Genomic DNA, 15,716 nt, shown 5'->3' with positions numbered 1-15,716 from the left:
CCAGACCTTTAATCCGTCACAAAGGCAATGTCAGCTTTAGGTAAAACTGCAAACTCTTAGATGGGCAAAACAAAATAGAATCTGCCTCCGGGAACTTTGCTGTAGGTCTTCAATGAACTGACTAAGCATGCTGAGGATTTTCTCAGCTGTTCTTGGCTCAGCAGGATGGAGACAAAACAGCAGGCAAACAGCAGAAGGTGGACAAAAAGTGTCAGGGAGAATGAAGAGTAGCAGTAGCTATTGAAAAACAAGGGAAACACTAGCTATTGAAAAATAAGAAAAAAAAAATCAATCTTTCTCACTGGAAATGAGATAGAAATGGAACCAAGCCCCCAGAACCAATAATCAAGTTAGTATACGTACACACACACTCTATGCCCTCGCGCGCATGCCCCTGTTCACAGCCGTCACACTTCGGCCCCGTGGCTCCAGGTCGGCACGTGCAGATCCCCGTGACAGGGTCACAGGGGACAGGCAGTGAGCCATGGGGGTCACACTCACATTCTTGGCAGGAGCCTCCAGGGCTGCTTGGGCTGCCGGTATAGCCAGGGGCACACCTGAATTTAAACAATGACAATGCAAAGGAGATTAATAATAAGTCATGTCTCGAAATTGTTGTTGTTGTGTGTGTGTTGTTGTGAATGAAACAAAATTGATAGCAAAAGTCAATAGATCAGGGGTTAAAAAACTTTCCTGCAAAGAGCTAGATAGTAAACACTGCAGGCTTTGTAGGTCAAGAGGCAAAATCAAACTCATGCAGTGAAAGAGAAAGAAATTTTCAAACATTTTTGGCTGAAGGAATTTACATCAGAATATTAATCAAGTATAAATTGTTTTATAATAATCTACTAATGGAATTCTTGTCAAGGTATCAAATTTACATGCATGGGTACAAAGTCACTTCAGTCATGTCCAACTCTGTGTGACCCCATGGACTGTAGACCACCAGGCTCCTCTGTCCATGGAATTCTTCAGGCAAGAATACTGGAGGGGGTTGTTGTTTCCTTCTCCACAAATTTACATAACTGGGGCTAAATATTTAGTATTCTCTATTAGCTAAGTCTGCCTGTAACAAGCATTTGCAGCTTGGGTGCCATACAGAAATAGGCAATGGGCCCACTACTACTCTAAGTAACAAAAAAAATTTTTGAAGTCTTCATTTTTAAATTAGAAATGAATAAAAATTTACATTGATTTCTGGGCTTACCTAGATGCATTCATTTTAGGGGTCAAAATGACCAAATAATTCAAATTATTAATTTTACTAATGAGAAAAAGGAAGCAAATGGCAATAAATGGCTTCATTTTCTATTTAATTCTTTCCTTTTGATCACATCTTTCTCAAGATAGATTTTTTATTGTGTCCCTCTGGAAGTGGATTATTTGATATAAATAAAATATGTAACACCAACTTCAGAAATTCTACAGGAAATCCAACTGAATGAACCCCAAATGCCAACTGTTCGTCAATCTTCTACCCTTCAGTGAAACAATTTACTTAAGTATATGTTGGTTATGTTACTGTAAGTTTGTGTGCTAAGTTGCTTCAGTTGTTTCTGACTATTTGAGACCCCATGGACTGTAGCCCACCAGATTCCTCTGTCCATGGGATTCTCCAGGCAAGAATACTGGAGTGGGTTGCCATGCCCTTCTCCAGGGGATCTTCCTGACCCAGCGATCAAACCCACATCTCTTAAGGCTCCTGCCCTGGCAGGCAGGGTCTTTACCACTAGCACCACCTGGGAAGCCCAAGTAAGTTGGGTAACTTTTAAGAGATGCTGACAAGACTATATACTCTGATTTACCAAGGATGGTCCCAGATTGCCTGTTGTCCTGGCTTAAGTGTTAAAAACAGAGTCTCTCAGTTTCCTGGATAACACAATAAATTATATATATGTAGTTCAGCCTGAATATAATCAACAGCTAGCAAAGTAATGCTCAAAATTCTCCAAGCCAGGCAACATGTACTGTTGCAACATGCCTGGCTTGTACTCCAGGCAACAATACTCCAATCAACAGTACATGAACTGTGAACTTCCAGATGTTCAAGCCGGATTTAGAAAAGGCAGAGGAACCAGAGATCAAATTGTCATCTGTTGGATCATCGAGAAAGCAAGAGAGTTCCAGAAAAGCATCTACTTCTGCTTTATTGACTATGCCAAGGCCTTTGACTGTGTGGATCACAACAAACTGTGAAAAATTCTTCAAGAGATGGGAATACCAGACCACCTGACCTGCCTCTTGAGAAATCTGTATGCAGGTCAAGAAGCAACAGTTAGAACTGGACATGGAACAACAGACTGGTTCCAAATCGGGAAGGGAGTATGTCAAGGCTATATATTGTTACCCTGCTTATTTAACTTATATGAAGAGTAAATCATGGGAAATGCTGGACTGGATGAATCACAAGCTGGAATCAGGATTGCTGGGAGAAATGTCAATAACCTCAGATATGAAGATGACACCTCCCTTATGGCAGAAAGTAAAGAAGAACTAAAGAGCTTCTTGATGAAAGTGAAAGAGGAGAATGAAACAGTTGGCTGAAAACTGAACATTCAGAAAGTTTAGATCATGGCATCTGGTCCCATCCCTTCGTGGAAAATAGATGAGGGAATAGTAGAAACAGTGACAGACTTTAATTTTTTGGCTCCAAAATCACTGCAGATGGTGACTGCAGCCATGAAATTAAAAGATGCTTGCTCCTTGGAAGAAAAGTTATGACCAACCTAGACAGCATATTAAAAAGTAGAGACATTAGTTTACCAAAAAAGGTCTGTCTAGTCAAAGCTATGGTTTTTCCAGTGGTCATGTATGGATGTGAGAGTTGGCCTATAAAGAAAGCTGAGTGCTGAAGAATTGATGCTTTTGAACTGTGGTGTTGGAGAAGACTCTTGAGAGTCCCTTGGACTGCAAGGAGATCTAACTAGTTCATCCTAAAGGAAATCGGTCCTGAATATTCACTGGAAGGACTGATGCTGCAGCTGAAACTCCAATACTTTGGCCACCTGATGCAAAGACTCATTGGAAAAGACCCCGATGCTGGGAAAGATTGAAGGCAGGAGGAGAAAGGGACAACAGAGGATGAGATGGCTGGATGGCATCACCGACTAAATGGGTATGAGTTTGTGTAAACTCTGGGAGTTGGTGTTGGACAGGGAGGCCTGGCTTGCTGCAGTCTACAGGGTTACAAAGAGTTGGACACAACTGAGCGACTGAACTGAACTGAAGGATGTTTGTTCAAGAGGCAAACAGAGAAGGAAGACGAGAGACAGTAGGAGATTTAATCCAAAAGTTGTAAACGCTAGCCAAATAATCCTGGACCATCTTTAGTGTAGAAATTTGCACAGCTGACTGTGAATGTTAATTCTTCCTTGTGCTGGTTAGAAAAAGTAAAGTGAGAAGAAAATTATCTGTAACGTTAGGTTTTTATGCATTTATCATTTTAATATTTTATTTCCAATGTACTATTACAAATGCTCAATAAAGTATCATTAAATAAGTTCACTTAAATTGTTTCTTAACATTTGCTGGTGAAAGAATTCAATTCCAAACAGGTTCAGATTGATTAAATGTTCAAAGAGTTTATTATAAGAGTAACAGAGATAAAGCATGGGTAGTGGTTTCTATGATATAGGGACACTCAAGACATTTAAGCAGCTTTAGACCTGATGAGTTTGGGCAGGTCATAAGGTGATTTAAATCATTTAAGATGCTCTCAGAAGTGAAACAAATTTATTTGGAAGGTTTCAATAAAAATTTAAGCAAGACCTTTAGTTTAATTTAGCTGAATGAAAGTAATTTTTCAGGGAAATACAGCCTGATCATTTATATGTTAGAAATGATGAATGTGGAGCTGTAACAACATTTGAGAAGTGCAAAAACTATTCAAGCCATTCCCATCTGATAGCATATAACCCTGCTCATCTCTGTGCTATACAAACTGTTAACTCTTATTGATTAAACATTTATGGATAATAAACATATAAATTTTCTATAATCACTCTAGCTAAGGACAATAATTGTCACTTCAGCATACCCTTCCAATCTCTTCTATATACGTGCTTTTATAGATAGTGGAAACTCCAATTTATAAATGTAGCTATAGTATCAAACTTTTTTCATAAATTATGCCAGATAATCCTCTTGGTGTCCAGGGATGTTTTTAGTTGTCCTCCTACTGGTGTTTACTGGGGCATTAAATGGATTATAGGCCTTAAGCATGAATCCTACAGCACATTGGTGGACATGAAAAAATATATATATATTCAAATGATGTATATATCTCCACAACAAATAGCAATATTTTGGATTTTGCCTGCTTTTAGTTATTTCATTGCTACTAATTTCTGTTGGCATGAAAACTGTGAATGTTTTATATATATACTATATATATATATATATGCAAGTAGTGAATATTTTTTGTGTTTAGAGTTACAGAATTATTGAGAAATATATTTTACAAACTTATAGAAACTGCACTGGACTTTATAAACATATGTTTAACTATTTAGTTATCTATTTATTTCCATGGGCTTCCCAGGTAGCTCAGCTGGTAAAGAATTCTCCTTCAATGCAGGAGACCCCGCTTCGATTCCTGGGTTGGGAAGTTCCCCTAGAGAAGGGATAGGCTACACACTCCAATATTCTTGGGCTTCCCCGGTGTCTCAGATGGTAAAGAAACCACCTGCAATGTGGGAGACCTGGATTCGATCCCTGGGTTGGGAAGACGCCCTAAACGAGGGCACAGCAACCCTCTCCAGTATTCTTGCCTGGAGAATTCTCATGGACAGAGGAGGCTGGCGGGCCACAGTTCATGGGGTGGTAAAGAGTCAGACACAACTGAGCTACTAAGCACATTTATTTCCATTATTAACATATCATTTCTGGTTATAGTAAAAGAAGATTCTTAAATGGGTGATGATAAAATTAATATTGGTTTATATTTTCAAAGAGATTCATAATTTAAGAAAGCTCATAGAAGAATTCAGCCAAGGAGTGGGTAAAGCAAGAAATGGAGAAGAAAGGATTCAAGCAATGGCGTGATTCCAGGTAAGTTCCAGTCTTAGCCCAATCCAGGGAAAGGTCTGGAGCATAAATAACATCTCAAGATTTGTTCAACTTTGGGGAAAAGGAGCTGGACTTTTGTACTCACACACTAATGAGTTACTGGACCACTAGAGAAAGGGGTTGGGGTAAATCTCAGGCCTTTTTGCCTCTCCTATGGGAGAGGAGACTATGTAGGTTCTCAAATAGGGTATCCTCTACATACCTGATCTTCACAATGTCATTGTAAAGTAGGTACAACATGAAAAAAAAAAAAAAAAGAACTATTCTGATATTATACACGACAAAAGTGGGACCCAGAAAAGTCTGTGGAGCTCAGTTATGTCCACAATTCTTTATAAAACTATATTGCTATCAATTATGCTACAATTGTCATGTGTTTAAAGTTAATAGCTAATATTAGTTGCCCTCTGTTACTTTATGAATAATAAAGCCTACTAAAATGGTGGTGATAAATTTGAGTATCCAAGATAGTACTGACCTTATAGAAAATAATGAATCCAGAAAATATAAATTACACTCTTCCTAAACAGTCTAGAACTGTTTCTTTTTTTTCCCCACTTAACTTTTATTTCTTTTCTTTTTTAAAAATTAATTTATTTTAAATGGAGGCTAATTATTTCATAATATTGTGGTGGTTTTTACCATACATTAATATGAATCAGCCACAGGTATACATGTATCCCCTCGTCCCGAACCTCCCCCCCACCTCCCTCCCCATCCCATCCCTCTGGGTTGTCCCAGCGCACTGGCTTTGAATGCCCTGTTTCATGCATCAAACTTGGACTGGTGATCTATTTCACATATGGTAATATACATGCTTCAATGCTATTCTCTCAAATCATCCCACCCTCGCCTTCTCCCACAGAGTCCAAAAGTTTGTTCTTTATATCTGTGTCTTTTCTGCTGTCTTGTATATAGGGTCATTGTTAACATCTTTCCAAATTCCACATAAATGCATTAATATCCTGTATTGGTGTTTTTCTTTATGATTTACTTCACTGTGTATATAGGCTCCAGTTTCATCCACCTCATTAGAACTGACTCAAATGAGTTCTTCTTAACAGCTGAGTAATATTACATTGTGTATATGTACCACAACTTTCTTATCAATTTGTCTGCAGATGGACATCTAGGCTGCTTGCATGTCCTGGCTATTGTAAACAGTGCTGCGATGAACATTGGGGTACATGTGTCTCTTTCAATTCTGGTTTCCTCAGTGTGTATGCCCAGCAGTGGGACGGCTGGGTCATATAGCAGTTCTATTTCTAGTTTTTTAAGGAATCTCCACACTGTTCTCCATATCGGCTGTCTTAGTTTACATTCCCACCAACAGTGTAAGAGGGTTCCCTTTTCTCCACACCCACTCCAGCATTTATTGTTTGTAGACTTTTGGATAGCAGCCAGTCTGACTGGTGTGGGGTGGTACCTCATTGTGGTTTTGATTTGAATTTCTCTGATAATGAGTGATGTTGAGCATCTTGTCATATGTTTGTTAGCCAACTGTATGTCATCTATGGAGAAATGTCTCTTTAGTCCTTTGGCCCAGTTTTTGATTGGGTTATTTATTTTTCTGGTATTGAGCTGCATGAGCTGCTTGTATATTTTTGAGATTAATTCTTTACCAGTTGCTTCATTTGCTACTATTTTCTCCCATTCTGGAAGCTGTCTTTTCACCTTGCTTATAGTTTCCTTCACTGTGCAAAAGTTTTTAAGTTTAATAAGGTGCCATTTGTTTATTTTTGTTTTTATTTCCATTACTCTGGAAGGTGGGTCATAGAGGATCTTGCTGTAATTTATGTCAGAGTGTTCTGCCTATATTTTCCCCTAGGAGTTTTATAGTTTCTAGTCTTACATTTAGATTTTTAATCCATTTTAAGTTTATTTTTGTGTGCAGTGTCAGAAAATATTCTAGATTCATTTGTTTACAGGTGGTTGACCAGTTTTTCCAGCACTACTTGTTAAACGGATTGTCTTTTCTCCATTGTATATTTTTGCCTCCTTTGTCAAAGACAAGGTGTCTTTGACACCTAGGTGTGTGAATTTATCTCTGGGCTTTCTAGTTTGTTCCATTGGCCTATATTTCTGTCTTTGTGCCAGTACCATACTGTTTGGAAGACTGCAGCTTTGTAGTATAGTCTGAAGTCAGGCAGGTTGATTCCTCTAGTTCCATTCTTCTTTCTCAAGATTGCTTTGGTGATTCGAAGTTTTTTTTTGTATTTCCATACAAATTGTGAAATTATTTGTTCTAGTTCTATGAAAAATACCATTGGTAGCTTGATAGGGATTCCACTGAATCTACAGATTGCTTTAGGTAGTATGCTCATTTTCACTATATCAATTCTTCTGATCCATGAACATGGTATATTTCTCCATCTATTTGTGTCATTTCTGATTTTTTTCATCAGTGTTTTATAGCTTTCTATATATAGGTATTTTGTTTCTTTAGGTAAATGTATTCCTAAATATTTTATTCTTTTCATTGCAATGGTGAATGAGATTGTTTCCTTAAATTCTCTTCATGCTTTCTCATTGTTAGTGTATAGGAATGTATGGGACTTCTGTGTATTCATTTTATATCCTGCAAGTTTACTATATTCATTGATTAGCTCTAGTAATTTTCTGGTGGTGTATTTAGGGTTTTCTATGTAGAGGATCACGTCATCTGCAAACAGTGAGAGTTTTACTTCTTTTCCAATCTGGATTCCTTTTATTTCTTTTTCTGCTCTGATTGCTGTGGCTAAAACTTCCAAAGCTATGTTGAATAATAGTGGTGAAAGTGGGCATCCTTTTCTTGTTCCTGACTTTAGGGGAAATGTTTTCAATTTTTTGCCATTAAGGATAATGTTTGCTGTGCATTTATCATGTATAGCTTTTATTATGTTGAGGTATGTTGCTTCTATGCTTGCTTTCTGGAGAGTTTTTATCATAAATGGATGTTGAATTTTGTCAAAGGCTTTCTCTGCATCTATTGAGATAATCATATAGTTTTTATCTTTCAATTTGTCAATGTGGTGTATACATTGATTTGTAAAGAAGAATCCTTGCATTTCTGGGATTAAGCCCACTTGGTCATGATGTATGATCTTTTTAATATGTTGTTGGATTCTGTTTGCTAGAGATTTGTTGAGGATTTTTGCATCTATGTTCATCAGTGATATTGGCCTGTAGTTTTCTTTTTCTGTGGAACCTTTGTCTGGTTTTGGTATTAGGGTGATGATGGCCTCATAAAATGAGTTTGGGAGTTTACCCTCCTCTGCAATTTTCTGGAAGAGTTTGAGTAGGATTGGTGTTAGCTCTTCTCTGAATTTTTGGTAGAATTCACCTGTGAAGTCATCTGGTCCTGGGCTTTTGTTTGTTGGAAGTTTTTTGATTACAGTTTCAATTTCCATGCTTATGATGAATCTGTTAAGATTTTCTGTTTCTTCCTGGTTCAGTTTTGGAAGGTTATACTTTTCTAAGAATTCATCCATTTCTTCCAAGTTGTCCATTTTATTGGCACATCGTTGCTGACAGTAGTCTCAAGATCCTTTGTATTTCTGTGTTGTCTTCTGTGATTTCTCCATTTTCATTTCTAATTTTGTTGATTTGATTCTTCTCCCTTTTTCTCTTGATGAATCTGGCTAATGGTTTGTCTATTTTATATATCTTCTCAAAGAACCAGTTTTTAGTTTTCTTGATTCTTGCTATAGTCTCCTTTGTTTCTTTTTCATGTATTTCTGCTGTGATTTTTATGATTTCTTTCCTTCTACTAACCCTGGGTTTCTTCATTTCTCTTTTTTCTAGTTGCTTTAGGTGTAAAGTTAGGTTATTTATTTGATTTTTCCCTTGCTTATTGAGGTAAGCTTGTATTGCTATGAACCTTCCTCTTAGCACTGCTTTTACTGAATCCCATAGGTTTTGGGTTCTCATGTTTTCATTTTCATTTGTTTCTATGCATATTTTGATTTCTTTTTGTGATTTGTGAGTTATTCAGAAGCGTGTTGTTTAGCCTCCATCTGTTTGTATTTTTAATAGTATTTTTTCCTGTAGTTGACATCTAATCTTACTGCATTGTGATCAGAAATGATACTTGAAATGATTTCAATTTTTTTGAATTTACCAAGGCTAGATTTATGTACCAGGATGTGATTTATCCTGGAGAGTGTTCTGTGTGCACTTGAGAAAAATGTGAAATTCTTTGTTTTTGGGTGAAATGTCCTATAGATATCAATTAGGTCTAACTGGTATCATTTAAAGCTTGTGTTTCCTTGCTAATTTTCTGTTTGGTTGACCTATCCATAGGTGTGAGTAGGGTATTAAAGTTTGCCACTATAATTGTGTTACTGTTAATTTCCCCTTTCACATTTGTTAACATTTGCCTTACGTATCAAGGTACTCCTGGAGAAGGCAACGGCACCCCACTCCAGTACTCTTGCCTAGAAAATCCCATGGATGGAGGAGCCTGGTAGGCTGCAGTCCATGGGGTCGCTAAGAGTCGGACACGACTGAGCGACTTCACTTTCCCTTTTCACTTTCATGCATTGGAGAAGGAAATGGCAACCCACTCCAGTGTTCTTGCCTGGAGAATCCCAGGGACAGGGGAGCCTGGTAGGCTGCCGTCTATGGGGTCACACAGAGTCGGACACGACTGAAGTGACTTAGCATAGCATAGCATAGTATCGAGGTACCCCTATGTTGGGTGCATATATATTTATAATTTTTATATCTTCTTCTTGGATTGATCCTTTGATCATTATGTAGTGTCCTTCTTTGTCTCTTTTCACGGCCTTTATTTCAAAGTCAAATTTATCTGAAATGAGTATTTCTACTCCCGCTTTCTTTTGGTCTCTACTTGCATGAACTATCAATTTCCAGCCCTTCACTTTCAGTCTGTATGTGTCCCTTGGTTTGAGGTGGTCTATTGTATAGGGGTCTTGTTTTTGTACCCATTCAGCCAGTCTTTGTCTTTTGGTTGGGGCATTCAACCCATTTACATTTAAGGTAATTATTGGTAAGTATGATTCCATTGCCATTTACTTTGTTGTTTTGGGTTCGAGTTTATAAATCTTTTCTGTGCTTCCTGTCTAGAGAAGATACTTTAGCATGTGTTGAAGAGCTGATTTGGTGGTGCTGAATTCTCTCAGCTTCTGCTTGTCTACAAAGCTTTTGATTTCTCCTTCATATCTGAATGAGATCCTTACTAAGTACAGTAATCTGGGCTGTAGGCTATTTTCTTTCATCACTTTAAGTATGTCCTGCCATTCCCTTATGGCCTGAAGAGTTTCTATTGAAAGATCAGCCGTTATCCTAATGGGGATCCCCTTGTGTATAATTTGTTGCCTTTCCCATGCTGCTTTTAATATTTGCTCTTTGTGTTTGATATTTGTTATTTTGATTAAGAGTGTCTTGGGGTGTTTTGCCTTGGGTTTATCCTGTTTGGGACTCTCTGGTTTCTTGGACTTGGGTGGCTATTTCCTACCCCATTTTAGGGAAGGATTCAACTATTATCTCCTCAAGTATTTTCTCATGCTCTTTCTTTTTGTCTTCTTCTGGAACGCCTATGATTCATTTGTTGGGGTGTTTAACATTGTCCCAAAGGTCTCTGAGGTTGTTCTCATTTCTTTTAATGTTTTTCTTTTTTAGTCTCTGCTTCATTTATTTCCACCATTATATATTTCACCTCATTTATCCTTTTTTCTGCCTCATTTATTCTACTGTTGGCTCCCTCCAGAGTGCTTTTGATATCAGTATTGCATTATTCATTATTGATTGACCCTTCTTTATTTCTTCTAGGTCCTTGCTAAACATTTCTTGCATCTTCTCAATCCTTGTCTCTAGTCTATTTATCTGTAACTCCATTTTGTTTTCAATATTTTGGATCATCTGTACTATCATTATTCTGAATTCTTTTTCAGGAAAACTCCCTATATCCTCTTCTTTTGTTTGGTTTGGTGGGCATTTATCATATTCCTTTACCTGCTGAATATTTCTCTACCTTTTCATTTTGTTTAGATTGCTGTGTTTGGGGTGCCCTTTTGTAGCCTGGAAGTTTGTGGTTCCTCTTTATTATGGAGCCTGATTCCTGTGGGTGGGGTTGGACTAGGGGCTTGTCAAGGTTTCCTGGTCAGGGGATCTTAAGTCTTTGTTCTGGTGGGTGGAGCCCTTCTCTCTGGAGTACAATGAAGTATTCAGTAGTGGGTTGGGTGTCTATGGGTTTGGCATGGCTTTGGGAAGCCTGTCTTTTAATGCTCAGGGCTGTGTTCCTGCTTTGCTGGAGAATTATTGTCATTATGTCTTGTACTGGAACTTGTTGGCTCTTGGGTGGAGCTTGGTTTCAGTGTAGGTATCGAGATTTTTGGGTGAGCTCTTTTCTATTAATTAGAACCTGGAATCAGGAGTTCTTTGATGTAGAACTGTGTTTCTTAACTTGCCATTTGTATTACAGTTAGCATTCCCTTTAATAATTACAGTTCAGTTCAGTCACTCAGTCGTGGCCAACTCTTTCCCATGGATTGCAACATGCCAGGCCTCCCTGTTCATCACCAACTCCCAGAATTTACTCAAACTCATGCCCATTGACTCGGTGATACCATCCAGCCATCTCATTCTCTGTTGTCCCCTTCTCTTCCTGCCTTCAATCTCTCCCAGCATTGGGGTCTTTTCCAATGAGCCAGCTCTTTGCATCAGGTGGCCAAAGTACTGGAGTTTCAGATTCAACATCAGTCCTTCCAATGAACAGTCAGGACTGATCTCCTTTAGGATGGACTGATTGGATCTCCTTGCAGTCCAAGGGACTCTCAAAGGTCTACTCCAACAACACAGTTCAAAATAATCAATTCTTCAGTGCTCAGTTTTGTTTATAGTACAACTCTCACATCCATACATGACTACTGGAAAAACCACACCTTTGACTAGATGGACCTTTGTTGGTAAAATAATGTCTCTGCTTTTTAATATGCTGTCTAGATTGATCATAATTTTTCTTCCAAGGAGTAAGCATCTTTTAATTTCATGGCTGCAATCATCATCTGGAGTGATTTGGAGCCAAAAAATATAAAGTCTGCCACTGTTTCCACTGTTTCCCCATCTATTTCCCATGAAGTGATGGGATCAGAGGCCATGATCTTTGTTTTCTGAATGTTGCACTTTAAACAAACTTTTCCACTCTCCTCTTTCACTTTCATCAAGAGGCTCTTTAGTTCTTCTTCACTTTCTGCCATAAGGGTGGTATCATCTGCATATCTGAGGTTATTGACATTTCTCCCAGCAATCTTGATTCCAGCTTGTGGTTCCTCCAGCCCAGTGTTTCTCATGATATACCCTGCATAGAAGTTAAATAAGCAGGGTGACAGTATACAGCCTTGATCTACTCCTTTTCCTATTTGAAACCAGTCTGTTGTTCCATGCCCAGTTCTAACTGTTGCTTCCTGACCTGCATATAGGTTTCTCAAGAGGCAGGTCAGGTGGTCTGGTACTTCCATCTCTTTCAGAATTTTCCACAGTTTATTGTGATCCACACAGTCAAAGGCTTTGGCATAGTCAATAAAGCAGAGATAGATGTTTTTCTGGAACTCTCTTGCTTTTTCCATGATCCAGCGGATGTTGGCAATTTGATCTCTGGTTCCTCTGCCTTTTCTAAAACCAGCTTGAACATCAGGAAGTTCACAGTTCATGTGTTGTTGAAGCCTGGCTTGGAGAATTTTGAGCATTACTTTACTAGTGTGTGAGATGAGTGCAATTGTGCGGTAGTTTGAGCATTCTTTGGCATTGCCTTTCTTGGCGATTGGAATGAAAACTGACCTTTTCCAGTCTTGTTGCCACTGCTGAGTTTTCCAAATTTGCTGGCATATTGAGTGCAGCACTTTCACAGCGTCAATCTTTAGGATTTGAAATAGCTCAACTGATAACTACATACATGCATTATTAGAATTTGGAAAAATATGGCGAGAAGAAGCCTTTAAATAATATTTTTTGTATGTATGTTGAAAAGGAGAACCAATTAACATTTTAATATTTGGACTGTGCTAACTAAGAATGCTTGATACAATTTATATTGTGAATTATGTATATATTTGGTGATGTAGTGCCAGAGTTCTCAGAATAGTAACGTGCATGCAGTAAGTGCCCACCAATATTTCCCAATGAACTAAAATTAGAATTATTTATCACTAGCCTTTTGTTATCATTAACTACACATAACATTTTGAAATTGATTTATTTGTTCTTGTAAGATGCTTTTTTTCTCCCTTCCAATCTATATTAGGGTGTGTATGTATATATATATGTGCTAAAATAGAAACTTCCTTTGGGTAAACTCTAAAGACAGAAAAATACTTTTGAAAGCTTATAAACTATGAGAGAACATGAAAATTACATTGTAAAAATAATGAATACTTTTCTACTATGATCCTTTGTTATACGATCTCTATGCATCATTGCCCTCTATGTCTCGTAACTGTTCGTACCTTTCGCAGTACTTTCCCTCATATCCCCGTGGGCAAGCTGTGCAGCGGTAATCATCCAGGCCTTCCATGATACAAGATGGGCTGAAACTGAATCAGAAAAAAAATAAAGATTGAAAAAACCATTTGACTTATTTATTTTTATAAATTTAAGCAATTCTATCTAATATCTAGATGATTGGAACTGTTTTTTGATGGTTACAAATGTCATATTTGTAACTATAAGTTCCTATTCAAGGGTAATGGGTTTCCCTGGTGCCTCTGTGGTAAAGATTCTGCCTGCAAAAAGATGTGAGTTTGATCCCTGGGTCAGGAAGATCCTCTAGAGAAGGAAATGGCAACTCACTCCAGTATTATTATCTGGAAAAATCCCTTGAACAGAGGGGCTTGGCAGGCTATAGTCCATGGGGTTGCAATGAGTCAGACATGACTTAATGATGGAACAAGAACATTCAAGGGTAGGATATCACAACTAAATATTACTAATAATAGTTAACAAATAAAGAAGGTTGTTTCTTGATGAATTAACAATGCATGACACTGACCATGTTAAAACTGTGAAGTTTTAATAATTATATGACAGTCATGAAAATATCAAACATCCAGAAAAAGGGTGCTATTTTTCATGAATTAAAATAAAAACATGATGAGAATTCCTGCATATTTGTCAGACAGTAGAATAAGTATTATTGAATATCTTTCAGGTTAAAAAAAAATGGGGACACAAAAGCAATTTAATTTTTTTATAACTTATCCCAAATTGCCATTGGCATTTCAATGCATTAAGTGTGAATAGATGTTTCACTTAAAATAAAGACTGTCTTTTGTAATTTACATATGGATTTCAAACTACATTTTACTTTAAATACAAAATAATGTGATCTAGTGTAAGGAAATAAGACAGGAAATCTTTCTGTATGAAAATTAGTAAGATGTTCTAACAATTTCTGGTTTCCCTATTTCTGTTAATGACTACCATCGGAGCTCAATTTGGCTACAAAGCCCTGGCTTCAACTCCTGCCTTGCTTAAACCTGTCATATCTAATTAATTATCAGTTCTATAGAGTCACATTCAACAATCTATCTTCTTGTGTTTTCCTTACATCCATCCTTTTGTCTCTATTTTTGTTGCTATTACCTTTTTTCAGGTTCTAATTTTCTTTTGCCTAAGCTAGTGCAATAACTTTTTAATTAGTCTCTTTGCTTTTCTTATTTTCCTGTTTCAGTTCATTATACTCAATTCCATCATTATAGTCTTCCTAAATTGTGGCTCTGATCACATTAATCTTTTAAATAAAAATTTGTAGTGTTTCCTCATTACATAGAAAATTAAATAGCAATTTCTTAGACTGGTATTCAAGGATTTCTACAGTATGGCCTCCATTCTCTTATTCATTCATCTGTAATTATAAAATTCTATTTGAACCCATGCTCCAAACTCTTACTGGTTCTTAAACGTGATTTGTGCTTCCTGCTTCTAAGCTTTTACTCTGTAAATTTTCTACTATCTCTGCCAGTAAAAACTCTTCAATCTGTTGTAAATTTAATAATTTAAATAAATTTAAAATTTATTATGCGTGCTCAGTTGTGTCTTTTTGTGACCTCATGAACTGTAGCCTGCCAGGCTCCTCTGACCATGGGATTCTCCATGGAGAACCAACCCATGGAGTGGGTTGCCATTTACTCCTCCAGGGAATCTTCCCTGAACCTGTACCTCCTGTGGCTCCTTCATTGGCAGGTGGATTCTTTATCACTGAGCCACCTAGGAAGCCAAAAAATTATTATTAATTTTTTAATATATTCTTTAAGTTTCCAAAATGAAGTGTGGTACTTTGTGCCTTCAAATTTCCTTTAAATCTAAGTTGACCTCTCTGAAGACACCCATTTAACTGTGAGCCTCTCCAAGAGATGTTCTGCTTCTTTTTTGTATATCCTGTAGCTTTTGTTATAGTTCACTCTACAGTAAATTATCAATTAATTATTAATTCCCATTTTAATAAACCATAAAATAAATACCTTTCTCTTGTTCAGTCCAGTTCATCAGAGGTAGATTAGGGAAAGGAGGATGAAAATAATATATTTCACACACCAACCACTTTTGCTCAATGAATTATAAGACCATGCATTTTATCCTCATCAATATCCCATTTATCTAAAAATTCACATTTGATATCCTATGCAAGACATATGTTCTGTTCAACCAAAAAC

General features: G+C 37.3%; 1 protein-coding gene across 6 annotated transcripts in view; it reads right to left on the bottom strand.

The window, feature by feature from the left end:
- Positions 1-15,716, bottom strand: part of LAMA2 (laminin subunit alpha 2) — a 710,513-nt gene that overhangs the window by 183,682 nt on the left and 511,115 nt on the right. For 5 of the 6 annotated variants that reach the window (XM_055535601.1, XM_055535598.1, XM_055535596.1 and 2 more), the window contains 2 exons: positions 13,512-13,598; positions 364-557 (listed from right to left, as the gene is read on the bottom strand). In XM_055535601.1, coding sequence (XP_055391576.1) covers positions 364-557; positions 13,512-13,598 — 281 coding nt within the window. The remainder of the gene's footprint in view (positions 1-363; positions 558-13,511; positions 13,599-15,716) is intronic. The other variant, XM_055535597.1, reaches the window with a different exon arrangement.

Source organism: Bubalus kerabau, chromosome 9, assembly GCF_029407905.1.
Source record: "Bubalus kerabau isolate K-KA32 ecotype Philippines breed swamp buffalo chromosome 9, PCC_UOA_SB_1v2, whole genome shotgun sequence".
Taxonomy (NCBI): Eukaryota; Metazoa; Chordata; class Mammalia; order Artiodactyla; family Bovidae; genus Bubalus; species Bubalus kerabau.
Note: the sequence above shows the minus strand (reverse complement) of the source record. Positions and strands in the feature narration are given on the sequence as shown.